General features: G+C 47.3%; 1 protein-coding gene across 1 annotated transcript in view; it reads left to right on the plus strand.

Moving 5' to 3' along the window:
• Nucleotides 1-25463, plus strand: part of LRGUK (leucine rich repeats and guanylate kinase domain containing) — a gene marked incomplete at both ends in the record, with an annotated part of 68455 nt that extends 42992 nt beyond the window's left edge. Inside the window, 5 exons of the mRNA XM_081102643.1 lie at nt 6239-6335; nt 10464-10577; nt 13562-13763; nt 14087-14182; nt 23389-25463. Of these exons, the coding sequence (XP_080958769.1) occupies nt 6239-6335; nt 10464-10577; nt 13562-13763; nt 14087-14182; nt 23389-25463 (2584 nt within the window). The remainder of the gene's footprint in view (nt 1-6238; nt 6336-10463; nt 10578-13561; nt 13764-14086; nt 14183-23388) is intronic.
• Between the last annotated feature and the right edge of the window lie 439 nt (nt 25464-25902).

Below are 25902 nucleotides of genomic sequence, written 5' to 3' on the forward strand. Positions count from 1 at the left end.
TTTCTGGACAAATATTTTGCTGTGTAATTCCCTAATGACTTAGATAAAATAGAGGAAATATCCAGGGAACTAGAACCTCCATGAGAAACCTTCAGCTGGATGTACAGACTTCCAAAGTGTTTCTGAGAATCAGATTTAGAATGATCGCTGTGGTCTTTCACACCGGTTTCCTCTTTTATTTTTTCCTGCGTGGCAACGAAATTACTTTTAGATTAGTGGTGGTTGTCCGTGAGCTGAGGATGTGACTGCGAAGATATATAGGACAGCGAGGAAAATAAATGCAAATTACGTTCTAATGCTGTTACAGGAAACTTCCTTCCCTTAAGCTGCACATGTTCAAACAATGCAGATGCTATTTAAGCAGGTCCGTTATTCAGATATCTAAAATTACATTCCTCATCCAAACAAACTCAGGACGCAAATACTAAAGAATAATGTACTCATTAATATATTTGAAGTACCCTGAGGTAACACAAGTAAATTAAAACTTAATTTTAGAATAAAACCGTATAGAGTGTCATTATACTTATACAGGGGCACTGGACCTGTAGTAAAAGATAAGTGAACCCGGAGAGTGGAAGATAAAACCAGGGCAAAGGGGTGTGTCCTGCCTATTGTGCTAATACGTAAGCCTGGAACCTTCTCGAAAACCAAAGCGAGGAGAGCCAAGGTCTTCTCTGATCAGGATTCCTTGCACTTCCTGGGAGCCGATTACACGGCCAGCGGCTGGTGGCCTGCCCCTCAGGTTCGGTTGTGGTATGCACTGCTAAGGCACAATGGGTCAGATGTGTCCTGGGAGGTGTTTATGAACTCATCACCCAGATTCTGACCCTGTCTGCCTCTGCATTCTCACCTGGACGGGTCCCCCCGTTATCCATTTTCATTACATCCCGTATTTCCCCTCTTATAATGCTTATTCATCATGCGTGTGATGGATTCATCTAATGTCTGTTTTCCCTGCTCATCTGTAAGCCCAATGAGGGTAGGGACCAAGGTCGGTGATGCTCACCACTGAGTTCTCAGGGCTCAGCAGGTGGCAGGCACCTAATACACACATGATAAGTATTTGTTCAATCAATGAGTTACTGGTTGAGTGAGCAAATGGATAAACTAATTAATGGTATTAGAGTGGGGCCTTGACTTACGAGTGTCCCGACTAACGAGTTTTTTGAGATACCAGCTGTCTCTCTGCCGATTTTTTGCATTGAGTTGATAGAGTAATTTGAGTTAACGAGCTCCTTAACGAGCTCGGTCTCAGAACAAATTAAACTCGTAAGTCAAGGCCCCACTGTATATGCAACTTTCGTGGGAAATGACTGTAATAGGAAGCTTTTATTTTATTCTTCATCTGCTGGGATCCAACCCCAGCAGGTCCAGGGGTCCCCAAAGGTGTGGATGGAGTCGGCGAAGAGGGAAAGACTCGGAGGCACCGTTCAGTTGATCAGCATGGTTGGGTTCTCTTGCCTGGTTCTATTGCCAGGTTCTGTAGGTTCTCCAGCCAGGTTCAGTCACCATGTTCCCTCGCTAGGTTCTGTCCAGGTTCTCCAGCCAGGTTCAGTCATCAGGTTCTAGTCAGGTTCTCTTGCCATGTTCTATCCAGGTTCTGTAGCCAGGTTCTGTGGCCAGTTTCTGTCCAGGATCTTTTGCCATGTTCTCTCGCTAGGTTCTGTGTCTAAGTTCTGTCTCCAGTTTCTGTCCAGGATCTTTTGCCATGTTCTCTCCAGCGAAGTTCTTCTGTCTCTAGGTTCTGTGTAGGTTCTGTGTCTAGGTTCTGTGTCTAGGTTCTGTGTCTAGGTTCTGTCTAGGTTCTGTGTCTAGGTTCTGTGTCTAGGTTCTGTGTCTAGGTTCTGTGTCTAGGTTCTGTGTCCTGTTGTCTTGATACATCTGTATTTATACCAGTTGATTCCAGTCCTATCAATCTCTATTCCAAAGGTTAGGGCGTTTCTTATCTCCATTCCAGGGAGTAAAGATTATGTAGCTTAAGCATGATTGTTCGTAGTTAAAGTGATTAATTACCTGCCTGGCACTTAGTTAAGGGGTTTTATTCCCTCCCTAACTTCAGGGGAAAATCCCTACCTGGGGAAACAACCTTTCTCAGAGAGGTGACCTTGGTTAAAACACATAGTGCCAAGAAGGTGAGCAAACGTATTAAGAACAGTATGCCATATATGCCAGGTCCCTTGAAACAGCAAGGATGGACCGGCTCCCGGCATTCATCCAACGTAAATGTTATTGATTTTTAATTAAGTGAAAAGAGAAAAGGCATGAATACAGTTTCATTGTGGATATATGCATTTACAAGGCACTTTCTCTCATTTGCTTAAATCGTTCCTTTCCCTCCTATGTATTTTATTTTCTCCTGGTGTCCTGTCTTCCTTTTTAAATTGCATTGACCTAAGACCAACACATTCAATGAAGTTTTCATGTGCTAAATTGCATATCCAGATATATAAATAGTAAAAGCATAATTGGTGGTATAACAAATGTCACTGTGGCAGAGAGATTGTGCTCTTGTCTTAGGTTTGATTTTACTATTTGTTTCTCGTTTTAGAAGTAGATTGGGCCCTTCCGGCATGGCTCAATGGTTGAGCGTGGACCTATGAACCGGGAGGTCATGGTTCCATTCCTGATCAGGGCACATGCCTGGGTTGCGGGCTTGATCCCCAGTGTGGGGTGTGCAGGAGGCAGCTGATCAATGATACTCTCTCATCATTGATGTTTCTATCTCTCTCTCTCCCTCTCCCTTCCTCTCTGAAATCAACAAAAATGTATTTAAAAAAGAAAAGAAAAGTAGGTTGGATATTCTTTACATGTGTTATTAGTGTCCTGGGAATGCGGGTTTACTGCCTTTGGAGTCTCTCTGTTTCCAACCTTAACACTGGTGCCTTCCTGGAAGAGAGCTGGACAATGAGGGAAACAGCAACACCAGCCTGCCCGTCCACCTTCTAGATTTAAGACCATCTAAGTCAGCGGTTCTCAACCTGTGGGTCGCAACCCCTTTGGGGGTCGAATGACCCTTTCACAGGAGACCCCTAAGACCATCGGAAAACACATATATAATTACATATTGTTTTTGTGATTAGTCACTATGCTTTATGTTCAGTTTGTAACAATGAAAATACATCGTGCATATCAGATATTTACATTACGATTCATAACAGTAGCAAAATTACAGTTATGAAGTAGCAACGAAAATAATTTTATGGTTGGGGGTCACCACAACATGAGGAACTGTATTAAAGGCTCGTGGCATTAGGAAGGTTGAGAACCACTGATCTAAGTGATCTGAATGGTCATGAAAGAAAATTGTATTCTCCCTTACATCTAGTACTTTCACTTTTCATGACCTTTGGCATGATGTTGGCTACTAAATATATTTTACTTTTAACACTCTAAACAGCAAAGTAAAAAAACCACAGCTATTTAGCTAAATGGGCTGGCATCTAGAATTACCTGGATGCAATCTAATCTAAGCTGTCTGTTTATACAGATGTGACCAGCTAGTAGACAGCCAGTGTCTGATCATAAAGGGTCTCTGAGCAGAGGAGTGTCGGCTCACTGCCATGTTTGGGAAGCACAGCCTATCGCCATGCATTTGGGGAGGGTTTGGGAAGGGCAAGCTGGAGACAGGAGACCAGTTAGGATAAGTGACAGGTGATGATGGTGTGAGTTAGAAAGGGATGTGTTGTTTCTGGAGCGTGAACAGCGGAGTGGCTTCGTGGAATTTGACACTCAGATACATATGTGCTGGAATCTTCCGTGTTGCTGACCTCTTACCTGTGTCCAGCAGTTCACTGACACATCATTGCACTGAGCGTTGGGAACAGTTTCATTTGCCTGCCAAATGCTCGAGGACCCCCTGGGCCTTTGTGGGTGCCACTGAAAGAGCTCACTACTAACAGTGTGGCGTGCAGCAATCTGCTTGAATTTAGATGCGCTCACAGCCGAGCCTCTGCCTAAATCAGTGATGGCGAACCTATTAGACACGTGTGTCAGAGGTGACACGCGAACTCATTTTTTTGGTTGATTTTTCTTTGTTAATGGCATTTAAATATATAAAAGAAATATCAAAAATATAAGTCTTTGTTTTACTATGGTTGCAAATATCAAAAAATTTCTATATGTGACACGGCACCAGAGTTAAGTTAGGGTTTCTCAAAATGCTGCCACGCCGAGCTCAGAAGGTTCGCCATCCCTGGCCTAAATGTTGGCGATGACAAGGAGTTGATTATTTCCTGAGGCAGTGTGGTCAGAACCGAGATTCTAAGTCTGCATGCTACTTCCTCGCCCGCCCGCTAGCTCTTCCGAGGTAGGTTTCTTCCTGTCCCATGTCCTTGGTGCTTGAACACCCCAGTATTCGGCCTGGCCTCTGGATCCCTTTCCCTGCTGACCCTCTCTCCTCTCCGTGGACTGGGTCTGTGAGGGTCCTGGGTGACAGCTGCCAATGAATGGGTCCTTAGAACGTCCGTCTCACCCTTAGACATGCAGGGCGGTGTCGTAGCCTGGGGTTCGTCTCTAACTCCGTTCTTTTGTCTGTTAAGTGAAACTAACAGGGAGTATGGCTCCCGTTACAAACCAGGATTGAACTAATTGACCGTGGTTTAACGATGTCTATGTTGAACTCGGAAATTTTTTTTTTTAAGTTGCAATTGAAATTGTATTTACAGGGGAGATGAGGGATAGCAAAGTGATGCCAAAGCAGATTTCTCTGTCCACAATGTGGCATTATTTTTTTCTACGTTTAGTGAAACATGCTTTCACTACGAAGTTCTTCTGTTTAAGATGCTCATACTTGGCAGCACACTCCGCAGTGAACGTTTCTGCGTGTGAAAAAGGATGACAGATTCAGAAGCCTCAGGTCACCTCCGGGCCTCCTTAGTGGGAAGTTCCGCAGTGGGTGCAGCTGCCATCGGGGACGCCGTTTCTCCCCTTACCTGCCGGCAGCGCCACACTGTGCCTCGCTTTGGCTTCCTGTCACACGTTCTGAAGCGACTCCTGCCGCTCGGTGCCGTGTTGGGCGTGCAGACTGGGCGCAGTGTGTAAGGCTACGCTGAGGGTTTGATGCCCAGCCACTGGTTTCTCCCCTGACTGTCAAGGACACCGGGAGACAGAGGGGCTCAGGTCCCTGCCAGGGTGTGTGAGGAAATGCCAGTGTATCCGAACAACAGGACCGATGTCACCATGACTTGCCAGTCTGCTCTTAGAACGTCTCTTTCCTGAGTATACGGTTTAAGTGTGACGTCAAGACCGTAATATTTACAGGAGTCAGAGTGGTATGAAGTCCAGAGACCTGAGCGAGGTGGGACCCACAGTTAGTCCTGGGAGCAACACCAGGCTGCTCTGTGGCCTCGGACAAGTCTTGTTTAGAGTCACCTGTGAAATGGAGTTTATCGCAGCTGTTGTCCACTTCACACATTGCATGTCTTCATTCGTGTTACAAATAGTCAGTGAGTGCCTGCTAGGGACCAGGTGTTGGGAATGCAGCAGGAACAAGGCGAATTAGATCAGTCCTCCCCTCATGATCCCCGTGTCCTGCTGGGGAAGATGGGAAAAACCTGGTACCCGGGGAAAAGAAGGCGGTTTGGTGAGAGAGAATTATTGGGGGTGTGGAGTGGCAATGCTATTTCAGACAGTTGAGTTGAGAACTCTATTCAGCTTTGGAATCCTGGGCTCCCAGAGGAGGTTCACAAACACTGTGCACACATCCTGGCAGCTCAGGGAACAAGCTCACTTCTGCCCTCAGGCAGCAGGGGCGGTGGGTCCTGAACAAGCACTTGGGCTGCAGTTGGCGCAGGCGCAGAGGGGATGGGAGTGTAAAGAAGAGGTGCAGACTCCAGCGATAAGGGCTCAGGAAAGGCCTTTTAGGGGGGTGACACTTAAACTGAGTCCTGAAATCACGTGGGCATCCAGATGGAGGGATGAAAGAGGAACGTGGAGAACGTGCCGTGGATCAGAGGCAACATGAGAGCACTTGGGTGGAAAATACGTAAGCAGTAACTATTGCTCTACTCCCCGAAGTGTTATTATGTGATGGCGGAGGAGGCGGCTCAGGCCAACAGTGACAATGAGTGAAAATATTGTGTTGAAATCCAAACTTTGTTTCAGCCCTATGGAGTATAATCACTTACGATTTATGGGTCAATTTCCGTTTTTTCTAATATACCTTATACTGAACTCATTTTCATTTTGAATTTGAAGTTACGAGATACAGACTGGATGATCTGTTCTACGTTTTCAGGGCCTGTCACACCACAAGAGCCCCGTACTTTGGAGAAGGGGATCGAGTTGATTACCAATTTATCTCGGAAGAGGTTTTTAATAAAATGGTGCACATGGTAAGAATGTTCTCCTTTATTTTTATTGTACAAGAAATACATGTGCTCTGGTAGAAATATTGGAAAACAGTAATAAGAAGAACAATTACATTTTGTGTTTGTTATGAGAGATGTATTCTTATTGGGTTGTTTTTCCTTAATCCACTTAATCCATCATTGTCCACAGGCTGCTTTATTTTATGATCTTAGAGAAAGTATTATAAATTTTCCATACGACTGATGAGTAGACGGTTTAAGAAAATAGAAGTAAAAGCACTGTGAAAAATGGTTGTGATCTGTGTTTATCAGGTTCTCCTGTTATTAATCAGATTTTACTGAAGACAGACAGCTCCCACAGACCTACGTGGTGCACGGACTTTGCGAATTGAGCATTCCAGGGGGTGGGCTCTGCCCAGAGACCCTCCTCTGCTTGCTGTCAGTGGGGCTCTCTCACTGCCGCCTCCTGGAGCACTATTTCATCATGGTGTGCTCCATGTGGCTGTCCTGTCCCTGACCCCTAGGCAGCCTTAGCCGTCCACTGGGAAGTTCTGAGTCTTGGGAGGCCAGGCAGTTCACTCGTGCACCAGGGAGCCTTACTGTTAGACTGGAGAAGAGTCCTAATTTCTTTCAAGTCCATGTCCTTCCAGTGTGAGGGGAGCTGCCCTGCATTAGCCTGAAGCAGGCGCTCTGGGCAATCAGACTCAATTTATTTTCCTGAAACCCTAATAATCTAATTGCTAGTAATTTATGACACCCTTGCTGCTGAGTTCATTTTCTTAAAGATAATTTATTTGTTCTTTCTTTTTTATTGAATTTATTGGGGTGACATTGGTTAATAAAACCATATAGGTTTCAATAAAATGTAATCTGCATCCTGCATTGTGCGCTCACCACCCAAAGCAAGGTCTCTTTCCATCCGCCTGTATCCCCCCTTTGCCCACTTCTACCTCCCCCACCTCTTTCCCTCTAGCTGTCACCACACTGTAATCTATGTGTCACATATATATATTTTTTTCTTAATCCCTTCACTTGTGTTCTTTTTTGACCTTCACCTGCAAACGGAACCCCCACAACCCTCGTTTGTTTTATTTGTCAAATTGTATGCTCATGTCAATACACGTCCACCCGAGACCCAGGGGAACTAAAGGAATGTCTCATGTCTTCATCGCTACCAGTGAGTGTGAGCCTATTGTCTCTTCACCAGGGGACTTGATTTTATATTATCATTTGTTCCATCACCTAAGGAATCCTGCACCACTTTCCCCCCTGAAATTCACAGAAGGGCCAGATTAAGGGTGAGTCTCTGTTTCTGCTTTTGAAAGACCACCACCCACCAGTGATGCCCTTACAGCTGCATCCTCCCTGCCTCGTCCCCTCCCCTCCCGCCCTCCTTTCTGTGCCCCACCTTCCCCAGTAATGAGCCTGGCTTCTGCCTCAGTGCACACCCGCACGGAACGTCCAAGCACAGACCGCGCAGCAGTTGCTGCGACCGACCAGCTGCACCACGGAGCGTGTTTCCTCCGACATTTGCAGAGGAGCCCTCCTGTCCCAGGCCCTTTCCCTCCGACCTTGTCAGGGGCACATCTCGGAGATGCTGTGTATGTTCCCTCCTGGGCCCCCGTGCTGACAGTTCAGTTTACTGTGTCAAGAGTCCTCTGGGACGTCACAGTTCTGAAAGCTTTAGATGAAGAGGTTCTCAACCCTCTGGCCCTCTAAATACAGTTCCTCATGTTGTGACCCAACCATAAAATTATTTTCGTTGCTACTTCATAACTGTAATGTTGCTACTGTGATGAGTCGTAATGTAAATATCTGATATGCAGGATGGTCTTAGGCGACCCCTGTGAAAGGGTCGTTCGACCGCCAATGGGGTCGCGACCCACAGGTTGAGAACCACTGCTTTAGAGGGATCTGAGGAGTCATCTTGTTATTAGCAAGAAGCATTTTCTTAAGACACTCTGGGTTGGAAGACAACTAGTTCCCAAAATTGATGTTGACTTCTCTTGTTGGATTGGAGCCATTTTTTCTCTGTTTGGTGCATCTGTTCTCAGTACCTACGTGCTCCCCTGATGTTCCACACCTTGCCTATCATACCTGTAATCAAGTCTACTTCAGTTCCTCCTCAACAAGATCAATGTACTCTGTGCTGTATTTAGTCTTATAGTTCCATTTCCTCTGCAGAAACCCTTATGTGTTTGAGAATCACTCATTTTCACCTCTTCTGCTGACACATATGACTTCAGTATAATGTCAGTTCCTTCAACTTGAATTTTGCTCTGACGCCCTTCCCTTTTCTTAAAAGTAAGCTTGAGACTGTTTTACGAAGAGAGACAAACCTACAGATTATAAACTCAGGACACGTTGTCAGCTTTGCTGATCTCGGCCACACACTCAGCCTTCTGTGCACAGAACCCCGCTCTTATCCCCTCAGGCGGCCTGCCCTCCCCCACTTACCATCCTCCCTGGATAGGTAACCCTGGCATACCCATCGCCACGCACCCTCCCCCAACACACCTCCCAGCATAGCCATCCCCCAGCATGTCCATGGCTGTGTCACTTACCTACTTCTTTTGTGCAAATAAGACCACAGATCTGGAGGCTTCTGAAATATGATTACTGCTATTTATTAAGCAATTCCCTGGTAGGGAGAAATGAAAGGAGTGTCACTTAATCTTAATTCTTAAAAAAAAAAAAAAATTAACAGGGCCTGTTTTATACATAAGCACAGTGCATGAGTAATTCCCACCCTACATCCTTCCAGAAACTGTATTTGGAATCCACAGAGGGAGGCCCTTGTCCCCAAAGTATATATAGTATATATCTTAAACCTGGTTCAAGATTTTTTGAAAACAGGGTGAGTCACAGTAAACAAGATAAGAACATACCTGGTAGATTATCTATCTATCTACCTATCTATTATCTATCTATCTATCTATCTGTCCGTCTATCTATCTATCTATCTATCTACCTATCTATTATCCATCTATTATCTATCTATCATCTGTCTGTCTGTCTATCTATCTATCTATCTATCTATCTATCTATCTAGTTGGTTATAATACATAGATTAAAAGAAAAGGAGTCCCAGTATTTGTTCCACAGAGCAAAGAGGGTATGACACAGAGAGTAAATAATTGAGGATACTTATAGTTGAGTTAACTTCCAGAATCGATGACATAAGCTTCTTCTGATTTGAGGGGGTGGATTTTCCTCATCTTTCGCAGTAGACACATCCCCCAGAGCCCATCCCACCCTGAGAGGCACCCAGTGTCTCCTGGCCTTCTACCGCCACCCCTGACAGACAGCCTGTCCCGTCCTCACACATCTCCAAGACGGGGGTTCAGGAGGCGCAGGGTAGCTCGGAGACTCCTAACTGCATGTTCTCACTGAGGATGCTGCCATTGGGGGGGTCAGCCTTGCAGGTTCACTTCAGAATTTATTTCAAAACATGCACATGAGGAGTCAGAGCTGTCCAAGTTTCTATTCCTTCCATTGTCATTAGCCTCCTGATTTAGATTAGACCTAGTGGTTTCATAACTGTAATATTGTCAGAGAAAGAGTCAGACGATTTTGAGAGATACGTTTTTACTTGTTTTTGTTTGTTTTGCAAGGGAGTACAGCTTGGGAAGAGCTGGACAGCTTATAAGGAAAAGCAGGATAGGTCTGTTCCTCTCAGCACGCAGAGGTTTCAGGACAGCCCTGTAATCCGCGGCCTCTGGGTTTACCGTTTACTGGGCAGAGCAAGCTTTAGAGAAGAGCTTTTCCGGGCCACCCGGGTGCTGGCAGAGCCCAAGTTGCTGAGGCAGATGGCGAACTAAGTTTTTCTGTTTCTAATGGAGATGTATGGAGCAGGTTGGGCAGGAGGTGGGCATGTAAGCAAAATGACCTGTTCTGCATGTCACTCTCTCACATTTTGTCAGCACATTATTTCCAAAATCCTAATTTGTCATTGCCAGCAGAGAATTCTGAATCAACTTCTCCATCACAGTCTGATATTAATGTTCATAGATAGGCCCATTGTTATATTATTGGTAATATTGGTAAGTTTTATGGAATCATATAAAAAGTAAGACATCAAATAATTTTCTTTATATTAAATTTCATCATGGCAGCTGTTTTAGGAAGATCTTTGTACTTCTTAAATTTCAGGGGAAATTCATTCTCACGTTTAATTATAATGATCACAGTTACGGATTGGGTAGGGACACCATAGAAGGCATCGCCAGAGACGGGTTAGCCAGCTGTGTTCACATGGAAATAGAAGTAAGTGTCTTTCTTTCAATCAACTTATCGATAATGTGTGCGTGTATTCATATTTGGGGTGGCACCCTGCTAGGCACAAGAGGAATGCACACGGAGGCGTGAGATTTTAAGTTTACAATTAGTATGTGGGAGGCAAGACACATAAAAATTAAATGACAGGAATTAGATTCCAATACAAGAAGTGTATTACTCATAATGTATGCATTTATTAGGAGTAGAACTGCTGCTCTGGGTTTATTTTCTCAGCCCTTTTCTCACTAGGTTATCCTCTTGCTTCTGGGAGCTTGGGCTGAGTCTCTGTGAAGTGATATTGGGTAAAGCCTGATCCTCACGGGGTGTGGAACTGGTGCCCTGCCCCCTCAGGGTGGTGGCAGCCTGCAGGGACCTCGCTCCCTCATTCTCCGTGGGGACGTGGGCTCTGCTGCCATTTGACTCCGCCAGTTCACCGGTTGGGGTATTTTCGTTCTCTTAGCAAGTTAGACTTGCAGGATTCAAGGGGGGGGGGGCATTCTTTCTGCCCCGATACCCCTTCTCCCTGCACTAACCTTCTGTATTAATACACAAGTTTCTCCGAAGTGAAGATTCAAAGGAAAAGCATGAATATTCCACTCATGTGTTTTTAAAAATATGGCCTTATTAACTGAAAGGCTAAAGCCGGGGCGAGGGGGGGGGGGGGTGGGACGCGGGGAGGTGCGAGCAGGCTAAATAGCCATCTCAGATGGTGAGTAAAGAAAAATTGAATTTAAGGAAAGGGGATGGGGGATGGAGCTTTCCAAAGAGAAGGGCCAACGGGTATTGGGTCCATGATGGCAGCACAAATCTGCTTAGGAGAGTGACACAAGGAAGGGCACAGAAGAAGCAGCAGGAGAGCCTCGGCTGGGCTGCCCGCGCTCACTGAGAAAAGGAGACAGGTTCAGGGGGTAGCCCAGGATGAGCTGCTGCTGCCCATTGCTTCCCTGGTTGCAAGTCTCATGGGGTCCCTTAGAGGTTGGGGGATACGTGCCTGTGGGGGAAGCAGAGAGGGCAGAGTGGCAGGGGCGTGCTCCTTGGAGGGAGAGCGCACACTGGGCCCTTTGTCCTGAGCGTATTTGTCTCTTTCCTGCAGGTGGAACTCTTAGGGGAGGTCTCAGGGGAGGGTCCCAACCAGTGGTTCTCAACCTTCTGGCCCTTTAAATACAGTTCCTCATGTTGTGACCTGACGACAAAATTATTTTCGTTGCTACTTCATAACTGTCATGTTGCTACTGTGATGAATCGTCATGTAAATATCTGATATGCAGGATGGTCTTAGGCCACCCCTGTGAAAGGGTCGTTGGGCTGCCAAAGGGGTTGCGACCCACAGGTTGAGAACCGCTGCAATAGACCATTCATCAGCTTCCAGGTGTGCTCTTTCAGGGTCGTGGTCTCCACTGACTGGTCGGTGCCAGGGCCGGGGTCATTCGTCAGTGCAGCTGGTCCCGAGGCAGCCAGGGCACCACTTGCCTGGTTGTGCTGCTTTTTTCGGCCTGGAGCTGAAATGCCACTGAGGCCTAGAAGTTGTCTTTAGAGGAGACGGCCTCACCAGTGATAGGAAAGGTCGGGGTCCAAACCCTGTGACCAGTGTATGCTGGGGACGATAGCTTACCCTGGGGGCAAGTGCTTGTCTCCTCTGTTTTGCCCCTTGCCAGGCATCCGGGGCTTTCTGGCCCATTGTCCTTGCTCTGGGGGTCTAACATTTTTGGAGTCAGAAAAAATATCTGTAATAAACATTATTCCATTAGCCCAAACTTAACAGAGAACTAAATCTGGGCACGTCTGGTATTCCCTTCCTATCGACTCAGTGTGTTTCTTAAAACTTCATGGAGCAGGAGCCGTGGTCCCTTCCGGCTCCAGGTGTGGGTGTGCGTGTCCAGCTTCAGGGAACCCTCCCGCTTCTCCCAACTTCAAATCCTGCTCTCCCTGTCGTTCTGCATGGGATTGGGTTTGCATTTAAGGAGGTTTTCATTGTTTTTATAAAAGGCCTTTTCCCAACAACGTCTTCCTTGGACAAGGAAGAGGTGGAAGTTGATGCATTTTTAAGGCCCAGGACTCCCCAGCTCCCTGCGTCCACCTGTTGGCAGTTCAGCGGTTCTGAGTGTGGCTCCTGGTTTCCCACTTTCCTCCCTGGGAGCTTTTTCCTGCTCGTTCCCAAGAGGTTGAGTCCGTAAGTCAGGCTTTGCTCCCAGTTCTCTCCAGGGAACGCACTTTCCCAACTGCTCTCGCCATGTACTCTTAGAAGTTGTTTTTGAAAAGAGCCTGTATTTCTTCCCCTGAATTTTTAAAACAAAGATTTTGAGCACTGGGTGAAACTGTTGGTGAGAGGACTGAGCTGGAAGGAGCTGCGGGTCCATGAGAGGAACTCTCTCACTTCCCTGATGAGGAAACGGGCTCAGGTGAGGGTTTGCACGGGGTTCCCGGGAGCTAACACCTCCACCTGCGCTGCTTCCCGCTGTGGGCGTGGGTATCGCGGGGTCTGGAGCTGGGCCGTCCTGTGCTCTGGGGAGAGGCTGTGACAGGAGCCAGCCAGGCTGCTGGCTGGTGGAGGAACAGGAAGTGTCCCAGGGAGATGACAAAAGGGAACAGAGGAGCCTTTCTCTCTGGTAAGATCTCTGTCCTGACGCTGCCAGGAGGCCTTTGAACTGTAGAACTGAAGTCACTCTTCAGTAATAAAGAAGCAGTGCCGCCCTGAGTGTACCTATGTGTATCATTGGAATGATTAGTTCGAGGATACCAGGTAGAGTGAGTTCTTATATTTCCAATGATAATTTAATATTTGATGAAGAGGGAGCAGTAATGAAAATCCAATCTCGAGATATGTATAGGGAAATAATAGCCAGTTATTTCTTATTATAAAAGCAATTCTTCAATGTAATATTACTTAGTATACTTTACGTTTTCCGACATCTCCAAAATTATTTCTAAATCCTGTCTCTGTGTCTAACTTATTACCCTTTTTCAATGTGCAGGGTGTAAGAAGTTTGAAGCTCACCCATTTTGAACCTCGGTATATCCTGGTGCTGCCCCTGAACAAGAAAAAATATGAGGGCCACCTGCGGAGAAAAGGGCTCTTCAGTCGTGTAGAGATTGATTTTGCTGTCTCCAGAGTGGACCATTACATTAAAATTAATCAGAAATCTCCAGGATTTTTTGATGCAGTGATCAATGCAGGTTGGTAACTTGCAGCAAAGTTTTATTTCTGAAGGTCACTGGGGGCGCGGGGAATCGGCTTAAAGTATATTGTTATTGTTGGCTGAGTGGTTACTTGTGGTTGTAGGCCTGAGGCTGCTTCCTTGTTGGCTCCCTGCCAGGAGTTGTCCTCAGTCCAGGGCTGTCCCAGGTCCTGTCCATGTCGCGGGGCCACCCTAGGACATTGCCTGCCATGATATTCATAAACTTAAATGCAGCTAAAAAATCGTTACCGTCCGCAGTTGCCAATTGGCGTATGTTGATAGGCTTCTGGTGCTTTAAAGCACACTCTCTCTTTGCCACAGATGACCTGGATGCTGCCTACCAACAGCTGAGCCAGCTGGTCCAGGAGTACCTTGGCCTGGGTCAGGACACCGCCACAGGTTTGGCTCCACCTGCAGGTACAGTGCTAGCCGCTTGGTGCCAGAATTTGTGTGTGAGGAGAGGAAAACAAATCTTTGAGTAGTTGAGTACTATCAACCAGGCTCAAGCTGCGTGTAGCTCCTTAATCCCTACCCTTCCCCTGGGGCCATCCTCCCCACAGACGGGCAGCGTTGAGGGAGCCCCCTGGGCCTGTCCCTCTTCTTGTCTCGATGGCCGCAGGGGAACCCAGGGGACTGCCCTTCAGGGATGTGCGGGGCAGAGCCTGGGAGGCTGGCAGTGCACCAGGCTGGTCAGCCTCACGGGTCAGAACTTTGCCTTCCAGAGGTTTGGCTCCCATAGGGTCCCTCGAGAATGTGTTCTGCTTGGCAGGTTTGTGTTTACTGTTGTTTTAGTCCAAGAGGTTTCTCTGCGTTGCCCTAGCCCTCAAAAAGTGGCACCGCAGAGTGTAGCGGGAAAGAGTGAGTCAGAGCCTGCGAGCCAGCCCTGGCCCTGCCGCTCCCCCGGGCAAGCTGCTCACTGTTCTGAGCCTCAGGTTACTGCCTTCTAAATGGATTGAGTGCTCCCCACGGCCTCATGGGTCGAGTGTGAGCAGCAGTGATGTGGGATATGTGAGTGCATCTCCTCGGAATCTAGGATTCTAAAGTTAGAATTTTCGAACCTGAGTCATTTGAAATGTATTTATAAGGTTCCCCCAGATCTACCTTGTACTCACTAGGATGACTATAACAAAAACCAAAACACACACAAAATATGTTGTCATGGATGTAAAGAAATTGGGAATATAAAATGGTATAGCTGCTCTGAAAAACAATATGGTGGTTCCTCAAAAAATTAAAAATAGAATTACCTAAAAAATTAGAAAAGGAAAAAAAATAGAATCACCTTGTGACCTAGAAATTCCACTTCTGCGTATATGCCCCCAAAGAACTGAAAGCAGAGACATGAACAGATATTTGTACGCCTGTGGTCATAGCAGCATTATTTACAGCAGCCAAAATGGGGAAGCTACCCAATGTCCATGGAAGGATGAATGGATAAACAAAATGTGGTGTATGCCTACAATGGGACGCTATTCTTCCTTAAAAAAGAAAGCAATTCTGACACCTGCTACAACATAAGTAAACCGTGGGAACATTATGCTAAGTGAAATAAGCCAGACACAAGAACACAAATACTATATGATTCCGCAGATAGGAGGTGAACTCCTTAAAGACCAAAAGTAGAAGAGTGGTGGCCAGGGGCTGGGGGAGTGGGGCGGGGTTTCCGTTCCCCAAGAGGAAAGGAGTTCTGCAGACGGGTGGTGGTGATGGCGGCACAACACTGTGAGTGTACCGAACGCCAATGACTTGTGCTCTCTAAATATGGTTAACCTGGTAAATTGTATGTGACGTGTTATTTTACCACCATAATAAAAACAAGGTGCCACCAATGGGCGGAACCACATTCACAAGTTGCTCATTGTGAACCGCTAACTGGAGACTTGGCTGCTGTGGGGATGCCCACAGCTTGGTGTACACGTGGTTTCTAGCCTCTGTGACTCTGCCCAGGTAGGACAAGGCCAGTGCGTCCTGCCTGGCGGGGGCAGAACGCTCCCAAATCCACCAGTGGTTCTCAACCTTGGCTGCACATTAGAATCACCTGGGAATCTTTTTAAAATCCTGATTTCTGGGCCTCATCCTCCCCCATAACAAAGAAACAGAATTTCCGGAGGATGAGGCCCAGAAATCAGGATTTTAAAAAGATTCCCAGGTGATTCTAATGTGCAGCCAAGGTTGAGAACCACTGTCTTAGAGGCAAGTAAGGAGAGAACGATCTGCTCTCTGTAGTGCCCCTGAGGAAAGTGTGCCCTGTGTGAAACAGGCAGGAGCGGAGGCGTGCAGGGCGGGCTCCGTCCACAGTCCCGGGGCGTCGGTGTGCTTGCGTCAGGCAGCGGCTCTTCAGCACCTGTGCCCCCCTGAGCAGCGCAGGCTATCTAATGAGGCCTCCGTAGCTTGATGGAAGTTTCTCTTGAGGAAATCTGGCTCCCTTTGCTTTAAATCCTTGCCGACCCAGCAGCCTCCTCCTGATCTTTAATTTGGTCCCTTGGGTGGACCTGTCCCGGCGGGGGCTGTCCCTTACGTTAGAACACCCTGCCCCGATCCCTGAGCCAGGCCCATCTCCCATTGTAAATTAATAAATTGGTGTCCTGGCTTTTAAATCAGCCCCTTGTGGGTTTCGATAAACACGAGTCAGTCCCCGAGCCTGACCAGTTCTGAGTAACGGTGGAAAGCGCGCTTCTGGATCCGTGACTCTGGGGCACCTCTGAGTGGAGGTGCCTGTGCAGGACTCTGTCTCTGACTCAACAGCCAGGGGGGCAGCAGGGGAGAAAGGGGAAGAGCTATAGGGGGACAGCGTGTGTGTGTGTGTCTGTGTCTGTGTCTGTGTCTGGCGGGGGGTTCATCTCCATCGTTTCTTATTCTGCAACTGCCAGAAACTCTCACTGTTGCATGCAGTTGCTATTCAGGAAATTAATAGACCAGATAATGTGTGCGTAGGAAAATGGACTCCCATTTTCAAAGGTATAATAAAACTTCATTTTTTTGCACTAATTAGGTTAGCCCTGTCTGACTTAATGAAAAGTATGAATTATAGAATTTGTAAGTTCTCAGGTCATTTCATAACTGTAACAGGGCCATCCAGTTATTGACTAATCGAATTCCATCTTTCCCAAAGCAGATGGGAGTGTTTGTGATTAATATATCAAATCACTAAACCCAACAGCCCCTGTTTTTCTGGCAGGTTTAGTATTTTAGAATAAAATATGTTTTTTCTTAAGATGCCACATACTTTCTTATTTATAGTTAATTTGTTGGGGGAGTTTTACTTACTTCTCAGTTGATGGTTTAAGGATGGATTTGACTTTTTTGTGGAGCCTAAGCATTATTCAAGTGAGTATTAAAAAATTCTCATTAACATTGTCCATTTTCTAAGCTTTTATAGTGTCTCTAGTGGCCCAAGAGTAGAGCCAGGGGCCTCTGAGATTCACAGCTGAAAAGTATTGCTAGGTGTTTACAGGCTCACTGAGGGGGCGGGGCCAGGTGTTTACAGGCTCACTGAGGGGGCGGGGCCAGGTGTTTACAGGCTCACTGAGGGGCGGGGCCAGGTGTTTACAGGCTCACTGAGGGGGCGGGGCCAGGTGTTTACAGGCTCACTGAAGGGCGGGGCCAGGTGTTTACAGGCTCACTGAGGGGGCGGGGCCAGGTGTTTACAGGCTCACTGAGGGGCGGGGCCAGGTGTTTACAGGCTCACTGAAGGGCGGGGCCAGGTGTTTACAGGCTCACTGAGGGGGCGGGGCCAGGTGTTTACAGGTTCACTGAGGGGTGGGTGCACCACAGCTACCACCAGGTGAAGGTCAAGACTCCATCGGGGTCATTGCCACAGGCCCTGCTGGCTCTCACCTGTTTGCCTGGCACTCTGATGTTAATTTCTGTAGTTTAGGTATATCTATATAAATGTTTATACTAGTATTACTCATATAAGTGGGACCCCAAGAAACAAAAGTTGATAATTTCAGTATAGTGGAATATTTTATATATATAATTGAGCTAAGAAGGTAAGAAAGTGAAAAATATAAGATCCTGTGAAAGACAATTTTGTCTGAGCAATTAGAAACTGGACTAAAAGTAGGAATCCTTAATTTTGTATTCTCAATGTCACCAGTAAGAATTAATTTAGAGAAATCACTTAAACACCCATTTCTTTTTTAAAAAGTCAACTCATGTAATATTATGGAACACTCTTAGAATCCAGTCTTCCGAGCTGAGGTGTGCCCAGCTGGTTAGAGCATCTAGATTACATGTTAGTACACACAGGAATCTGATGGCCAACAGCATTCTTTTCATAGAAACAGGGATCCTGTATCAATGCAAACTGGAAATTATTCCCAAATATTTGATATTATAATAGACTAGACATATTATAATGGATTCATGCACCCGTGGGGTCCCTCGGTCTGGCCTGCAGAGATAGGGCCAAAACCAGCAGTCTGACATCCCCGAGGGGTCCCGGAGTCAGAGAGGGCACTCTGCAAAGTTGCTGTCATTCAGCAGCTCCTATGTTGAGCATCTGCCCCCTGGTGGTCAGTCCATGTCATAGCTACCAGCCGGTCAGCTGGTTGGCCAGTCACTTAGGCCTTTATATATATAGATGATTTTATCCCTGGTAGTTCTATGTTGTTTATTTGTAACTGAGAATGCAGTTTTAATTCCTTTTCTTAAACAATGAAAGTGGCACAAAGTGGTAAAAGTAAGCCCCAGATTATCAATCCTGAGCTGATAGCAGGCCCATCAGCCTGGCCCCAGAAACCTAAACCTGCAGCAGGGGAGAGACTAACTGAATTTTTATTCCATGCAGGTATAAAATGGTGACTTTAGGTACAGAGTAATTATAAAACCTCGAGATCCTTAGACCTACCATTAATTAAAAGTGTATAGCAATTAAAGTACACAGTTATCTTATTTTTTTTCCCTATAGCAATAAAGGTAAATATTTCTAAACTATAAAGACCAAAAAAGCCAAGTAAACAATATAACTTCTATAAAATTAGGAAAAACTCACTATATTCACAATTCAGTGTAAGGGATACCTTTACCCTCCATATGTCTCCGTACAGCCCATTTCTTCCAGTAAAGCTTTTCTTTTCCTTTTTTCATTTTTAATGATTTTACAGAGAGGAAGGGGGAGAGAGAGAGAGAAGCATCGATTTGTTGCTCACTTATTTGTGCATTCATTGATTGAGTCTTGTATGTGCCATGACCAGGGATCAAACCCACAACCTTGGTGTATCGGGATGCCAGCTGAGCTGGGTAACCAACCGAGCTACCCGACCAGGCTCTAGCAAAGCTTTTTTAAGAGCCGATCCAACTTCCACCCTGCATTCTCGCTATAGAGATCATAACATGAAATTATATTTGCAAGTCATTCAGAATTCTGACTAATGATGGAGGAAATTGGTGATGGCGATGAGCAAACAGGCGAAATTGGTCAATTTGCCAGTCCATAAAGTGGTGCCGTTATCTCTAATAAAGGCTATGGCATCATTTGACAAATTACATGAACAGTTAAACTGTGGAAGTCGGGGGAAATCCTGCATGTCTGATTGCAGGAAACCAGGAAGACTTAACATCAGCATTGGGTTTCACTCTTCTTATATTTTTCTAGATTTCTATGTGGTAAAAAGAAATAACATAAAACATGCCATTTTAACCATTTTAAGTATACAACTTAGTGTCATTAATTACACTCACAATGTTGCCTAACCATTACCGCTACATGTTTCCAAAATTTTCCATCACCGCAAACAGAAACTCTGTATCCATTAAGTAATAACTCCTCCCGGGACTTGGTAACCGCTAACCTATTTTCTGTCTCTATGAATTTGCCTATTCTAGATGTTTCACTGTTATTATATTTGGTTTTAACCTGTTTCTTGACTAAATTTGTGTTCTAATTTATAAGCGATGTAAACTAGGGAGATAAGAATGATGATCAGGGCATCCCCCCCAGACACCCTACCAAGAGGCAAGCTCTTCCCCTGTCCCCACCCCCTTCCACAGAGACGCCTGGTTTGAGGGGATGTGGAGGATGCGCACCTACACTACCTGGGGCAGTCCAAGCTCATACCCTGGGACCACCTCGGGGGCCTGACTTGTTTGGTCTCCCCCAAAGTGAGCTGAGGCTAGTTTCTTCAGTGCTGTTCTAGGTTGTGCTACCTCTGAGTGATAGCATGGTAGAGCCATGTCCTTAGACTGGCTTAAGGTGCTATAGGGACACAAGAGAACAGCGAGCCTTTATACAAAACATCTATCTTTATTGTTGAAAGTATTACAGATCTCCCCCTGCCTTTTTTTCCCATTGGTCCCTCCTCCTACGCCCACTCCAGGCCTCCATCACATCTTGTCTGTGTCCATGGACTATGCATATCCTATATAATAAAAGGCTAATATGCAAATTGACCAAACGGAGGAACAACCAGTTGCTAGGATGCACACTGACCACCAGGGGTCAGATGCTCAATGCAGGAGCTGCCACCTGGTGGTCAGTGCGCTCCCATAGGGGGAGCACTGCTCAGCCAGAAGCCGGGCTCACCAGCAGGCTCACAGTTGGCAAGCACAGTGGTGGTGGTGGGAGCCTCTCCCGCCTCTGAGGCAGCACTAAGGAGCAGCGAGCCCGGCTTCTGGCTGAGCGGCACTCCACTCCCCGCATGGAGCGGGCCTAAGCCGGCAGGTGGACATCCCCTGAGGGTCTCAGACTGCAAGAGGGTGCAGGCTGGGCTGAGGGAATACCCGCTCCAACAGTACATGAATGCCATGCACCTGGCCTATAGTATGCATATAAGTTCCCCAGTTAATCCCTCCCCACCCACCCACCCCTGCCTTCCCTCTGAGATGTGTCAGTCTGTTCCATGCTTCTGTGTCTCTGGACCTATTTTGTTCATTTGTTTCTTTTATTCATTAGATTCCAAATATGAGTGAGATCATGTGATGCTTGTCTTTCTCTGACTGGCTTATTTTGCTTAACATAATACTCTTCAGGTCCCTCCAAGAGATCTGTCTCAAAGGGTATGAGATCCTTCTTTTTTACAGCTGCGTAGTATTCTATGGTGTAAATGCACCACAACTTTTTTTATCTACTCATCTACCGAAGGGCACTTGGGCTGTTTCCAGATCTTAGCTATTGTAAATTGTGCTGCTATGAACATAGGGGTGCACACATTCTTTTTTATTGGTGTTTTGGATTTCCTAGAATATATTTCTAGAAGTGGGATCACTGTATCAAATAGAAGTTCTATATTTAATTTTTTGAAGAAACTCCATACAGTTTTCCAGTCTGCATTCCCATTAGCAGTGTACTAGGGTTCCCTTTTCTCCACATCCTCGCCAGCACTTGTCATTTGTTGATTTTTCAGTGATAGCCATCTGACAGGTGTGAGGTGATACCTCATTGTTTTAATTTGCATCTCTGATGATCATTGACTTTGAGCATTTTTTCGTATGTCTCTTGGTCATCTGTATGGCACTTTGGAGAAGTGTCTATTTAGGTCCTTTGCCCATGTTTTAATTGGATTGTTGTCTTCCTTTTGTTAAGTTGTATGAGTTCCTTATATATTTTGGAAATTAACCCCTTTTCAGATGTATCATTTGCAAATATGTTCTCCCATACAGTGGGCTCCCTCTTCATTTTGTTGATGGTTTCTTTTGCTGTGCAAAAGCTTTTTATTTTAATGTCGTCCCATTTGTTTGTTTTCTCCTATTTCCCAGATGTATTGCCAAGCATATTGCTACAAGAAATGTCTGAGATTTTGCTGCCTATGGTTTCTTCTAAGATTTTATGGCTTCACGACTTTTAAGTTTTTAATCCATTTTGAGTTTATTCTTGTGTATGGTGTAAGTTGGTGGTCTAGTTTCATATTTTTGCACGTGCTGGTATCTATTCAATTTTTCCAACACTATTTATTAAAAAGACTGTCTTTACTCCATTGTATGCTCTTGCCTTCTTTGTGAAATATTAATTGAGTGTAATGGCTTGGGTCGATTTCTGGGGTCTCTGTTCTGTTCCATTGACCGATATGCCTGTTCTTGTGACAAATACCACATTGTTTTGAGTACAGTGGCTTTGCGGGATAACTTGATATCTGGTATTGTGATTTCTCAACTTTGTTCTTCTTTCTCAAGATTGCTGTGGCTATTCGGGGTCTTTTTTGGTTCCATATAAATTTTTGTCTAGATCTGCCATTGGTATTTTAACAGGGATTGCATGGAAAATATAGATTGCTTTGGGTAGTATGGACATTTTAATGATGTTGATTCTACCAATCCATAAACATGGTATATTCTTCCACTTGTTTATATCTTTCTCTATCTCTTTTTTTTTAATGTCCTGTAATTTTCCAAGTATCAAATAGCAGTTGGATATTTGATACTTGGAAAATTATCTCCTTTGTTAAATTTATTCCTAAGTATCTTAATTTTTTGTTGCAGTGGTAAATGGGATTGTGTTTTAGTTCCTCTTTCTGAGAGTCCGTTATTGGTGTATAAAAATGCCATCCATTTCTGAGAGTCAATTTTGTATCCTGCTACATTGCTGAGCTCATTTATTAAGTCTAGTTGTTTTTTGGTGGAGTACTTTTTTGGTGGGTCCTTTTTGGTGAGTTTTCTATGTACAGCATCATGCCATCTGCAAATAATGAGAGTTTTACTCCCTCCTTTCCAATTTGGATACCTTTTATGTTTTCTTCTTGCTTGATTGCTATGGCGAGGACTTCCAGTACTATGTTGATTAGAGTGGTGAAAGCGGACATTCTTTTCTTGCTCCTGTTCTTAGGGAAAATGGTTTAATTTTTGCCAACTACTGAGTATGATGTTGGCTGTAGGTTTGTCATAGATGGCCTTTATCATGTTGAGGTATGATCCCGCTATTCCCACTTTCCTGAGAGTTTTTATCACAAAAGGGTATTGGATTTTGGCGGATACTTTTTCTGTGTCAATTGAAATGATCATGTGATTTTTGTCTTTCATTCTGTTTATGTGATGTATCATGTTTATCGAAAGCCATTTCGGATGCCAGGGAAGACTTGGAGGGAAAAGGGTAGCCCCGGGGTGAGGTGAGGTGGCCACCTGAATGGGGGACCCTGGGGAGCAGCACCTCTGAGCCATGGGGCCCAAGGTTTCTCTGGGATCTACGCCCTCCTTCCTTCTGCCATCCAGCACTTGTTCCCTGAGCGCTGCGGAGCTTCATGCACCTGCTGGGGTTGGTGCGCCAGCACGCCTCCCACAGAGGGTGGTGTCTCCGAGGGGCACCAGTAAGCAAGGGAACCAACCGAGGGACTTTGTTTGCCTTAGACGCCCATCTCCTACTTCCTGCCCCTGAAAGCAGCCTGGCCTGCAAGGTGGGGAAACGTAAATCTCATTCACTTAGCAAATGTTCTTGCCACTCTCAGAGCTGGATATAAATGTTGGTTCTGTGAGTAACCTCTTTATGTTTATTCAGTAAAGTGCATGTTTTCAGTTGACTAAAGAAAGTTGTTCTAAATCCCATTAACTACCCCCAGAAGCAGGGATGGTTGTATGCTTCTCTATGTGCAATCTCATGCTTTCCATGGGCCTGGGTGCAGCAAAGGGCAAGGTGTTTTTTGTGATTAACTTCTGAAGAGAGTCTTCGCTAACATTTTTTTATATCAAAGCAGGAGACCCCTCGAACAAGAAGACGCCCTCCGGGGTCCCAGCACACCTGGTTCCCTCCCCCCGGCGCCTGGCAAAACTGCAGGCAGATGGCCTGGCCGCAGAGCGTCTCTCTGGGGGGCAGGTCCCTGAAAACCAGAACCAGGAGCTGAGTCCGGGGGGAGCCACCCCTCAGGGAGAGCCTTCTCCCTGTGGTCACATCGGCGCTGAGGCTCCTGCACAGCCCAGCTCCTCGGCTCTGAGCATCCCCCCGGAGGCCCAGGCCGCATCCCCAAACCAGAAGGAAGGCGATGCGCCACAGTCACCTCTTTCCTCAACAAGAACCACCACAAACCCCCCTGAAAACGAGGCCGGGACATCCGAGCCGGTAGCAGGTGAAGTAGGACAGGGGCCCCCTCGGCTCCCTGACCCACCTCCAGCCCCCAGCCCTCCGCCGGACCAGAATGAGGAGTCGGGGGAGGTCGAGGTGACCCCCACTGACCCACCCTTGCCCGAACCTCCACAGGGGCCTGGCCCGCCACCCCTCAGCCCCCAGAGAAGCCAGGCTGAGGAGACTGAGTCAGCTGATCTGCCACCCGGCAGTTCCCATCATGACCCCCCAGGACAGCCGTCCGACCCCGAAGGGGCTCTGATGCTCCAACCGTCGCTAGGAGAATCTCAACATCCCCTGGAGGGAGGAACCCCAGAGGCAGAAGTCAGGGTCAGCACTCCTTTCCCAGGACCACCGCCCCCGCAAGATCCAGGAATCAGCAAGCAGCCCCAGGACAGGGGAGACCCAGAGGCTTTGCTTTCCAGAAGCCGACTGGCCCCCAGCAGGCTGCCCCGGCCGCGGGTCCTCGCTCCCCTCCAGAGCCCGAGGCCCTCACCCCGACTCCCCTCACCCCGCACAGCCGCAGATCAACCCAGGACGCCCTCTCCAAAGCCTTCACCAGCTCAGGAAGGGGACCCCGGCAAACTCCCTCTCATCAGCCCCCCAAATTCCAAACCACCACCGCACCTGAGCCCCCATCCGGGCCACAGTCCTCAGCACGTCCAGGAGGAGAACGTCAGGGAGGTGAAACTCCCTCTGATCAGCCCCCCTATCCAGGAGCACACCCCCCAGCCTGCCCCTGATCTGCCCCAGGAAGAGGAGGCCCCCGGGGTCAGGCTCCCTCGCCTTCCCACGCCCCTGCCTCAGAACCGGGGCGCCCGTCATCAGGCAAGGCCTGCCAAGGAGAGGCAAGCACCCCAAGGTGGCCGCTCCTCCAGCAAGAAGATTCCGGATATGCAGGCATCACCCCCAAACCAAGAGCCCGTGCAGCAAGCAGTAGCGAGGAAAAAAAAACTCCCTGCCCAGAGAGGGACAGCTAGAGGACCAGCACACCTGACAGAGGTGCCGCCCGCAAGCCACCGGACAGCCTTGCAGCCAGAATCCCAGATCAGACCCACTGGCCCAGAGACCGCCGCCACCCCTAACCCCAGCCCTCCCTGGAGCCCTCAGAGGAGCCAGAAAAGCAGAGCCCACTCCCCAGGGATTCCTGAGCCACCCCATGCTGAGCCAGCACCTGGGGATCCCGGATTACAGGAACAGGAAAGGGGAAAAGTGCAACATTCCAGAAAAAAGGCCCATGCCAACCTCCCCCCAAATGACCTGGTTCAGAAGGTAGCTACGTCCACCAAAGGGCCATCTTCGAAAAGAGAGCATGCTGAAGGGCTCTCTCAAGAAAATAAAACCACACCTGGCAGTGATCGGCCCAGCCGGGAGGGTCCGCTGGCCCACGGGAGAGCTCCCCGCCATGCACAGTCCACTGCGGGCGGTCCCGCCTCCGCGGGGCGTCCAAGGAGAAAAGAAGAGGCTCAAGACCTCCCGGAGCAAGATGTCTCGGCCCCCACCCCGCAGCCTGCCCCAGAGACCAGAGAGCACTCTGTCCAAGAGGACGATGCTTCCAGGCAGCAAACCAACGAGAAACACACCCCAAAACACGAAGGGGCATCCCACGACAGAAGCCCTGCTGCACCCCAGAATCCAGTGTCTGCTGAGGAGCAGGGTAGCTGGCAGGAGAGGCTGCGAGCCAGGGGCAGCCAAAGCACTAAGGTTTAGCAGTGCCAGTGCCCGAAGAAGTGCTGACCCAGGACCCCAGGGTGGAGAGCGTGGCCAGGGCGCTGAGTTCACACCCAATCTCCCTCTGCAACCCGAGTCGTCCAAGAAGGGCCCGCCCGCACCGCCCAGTCCGGCCACTGGGTTCTTAGAAGACAGCCAGTCTTTGCCCTTCGGTGCCTCTTTTGTTGCTGGTCATTGCAGCCTGGAAGAGCAGCCCTTATAAAGAGAGACACCAGCCGACAGCGCTGGGCATGGCGGTGTCAGCAGGAGCCCGGGTGTCCAGATGCGTATGAGCCCAACAGGAGTCAGCTCGGGGGAGGTGGTGCTGTGTTGCCATTAGGTTTTGTTCTGTTCCTTAGAAACGCCGCTTTTAGATTGGAACACTCTCCTGCCTCCTACATTACTGAGGGGTCCGGGAGCAGGAACCCCGAGGAACAAA

The sequence above is a fragment of the Myotis nattereri genome (assembly GCF_964212035.1).
Source record: "Myotis nattereri genome assembly, chromosome: 11".
Taxonomy (NCBI): domain Eukaryota; kingdom Metazoa; phylum Chordata; class Mammalia; order Chiroptera; family Vespertilionidae; genus Myotis; species Myotis nattereri.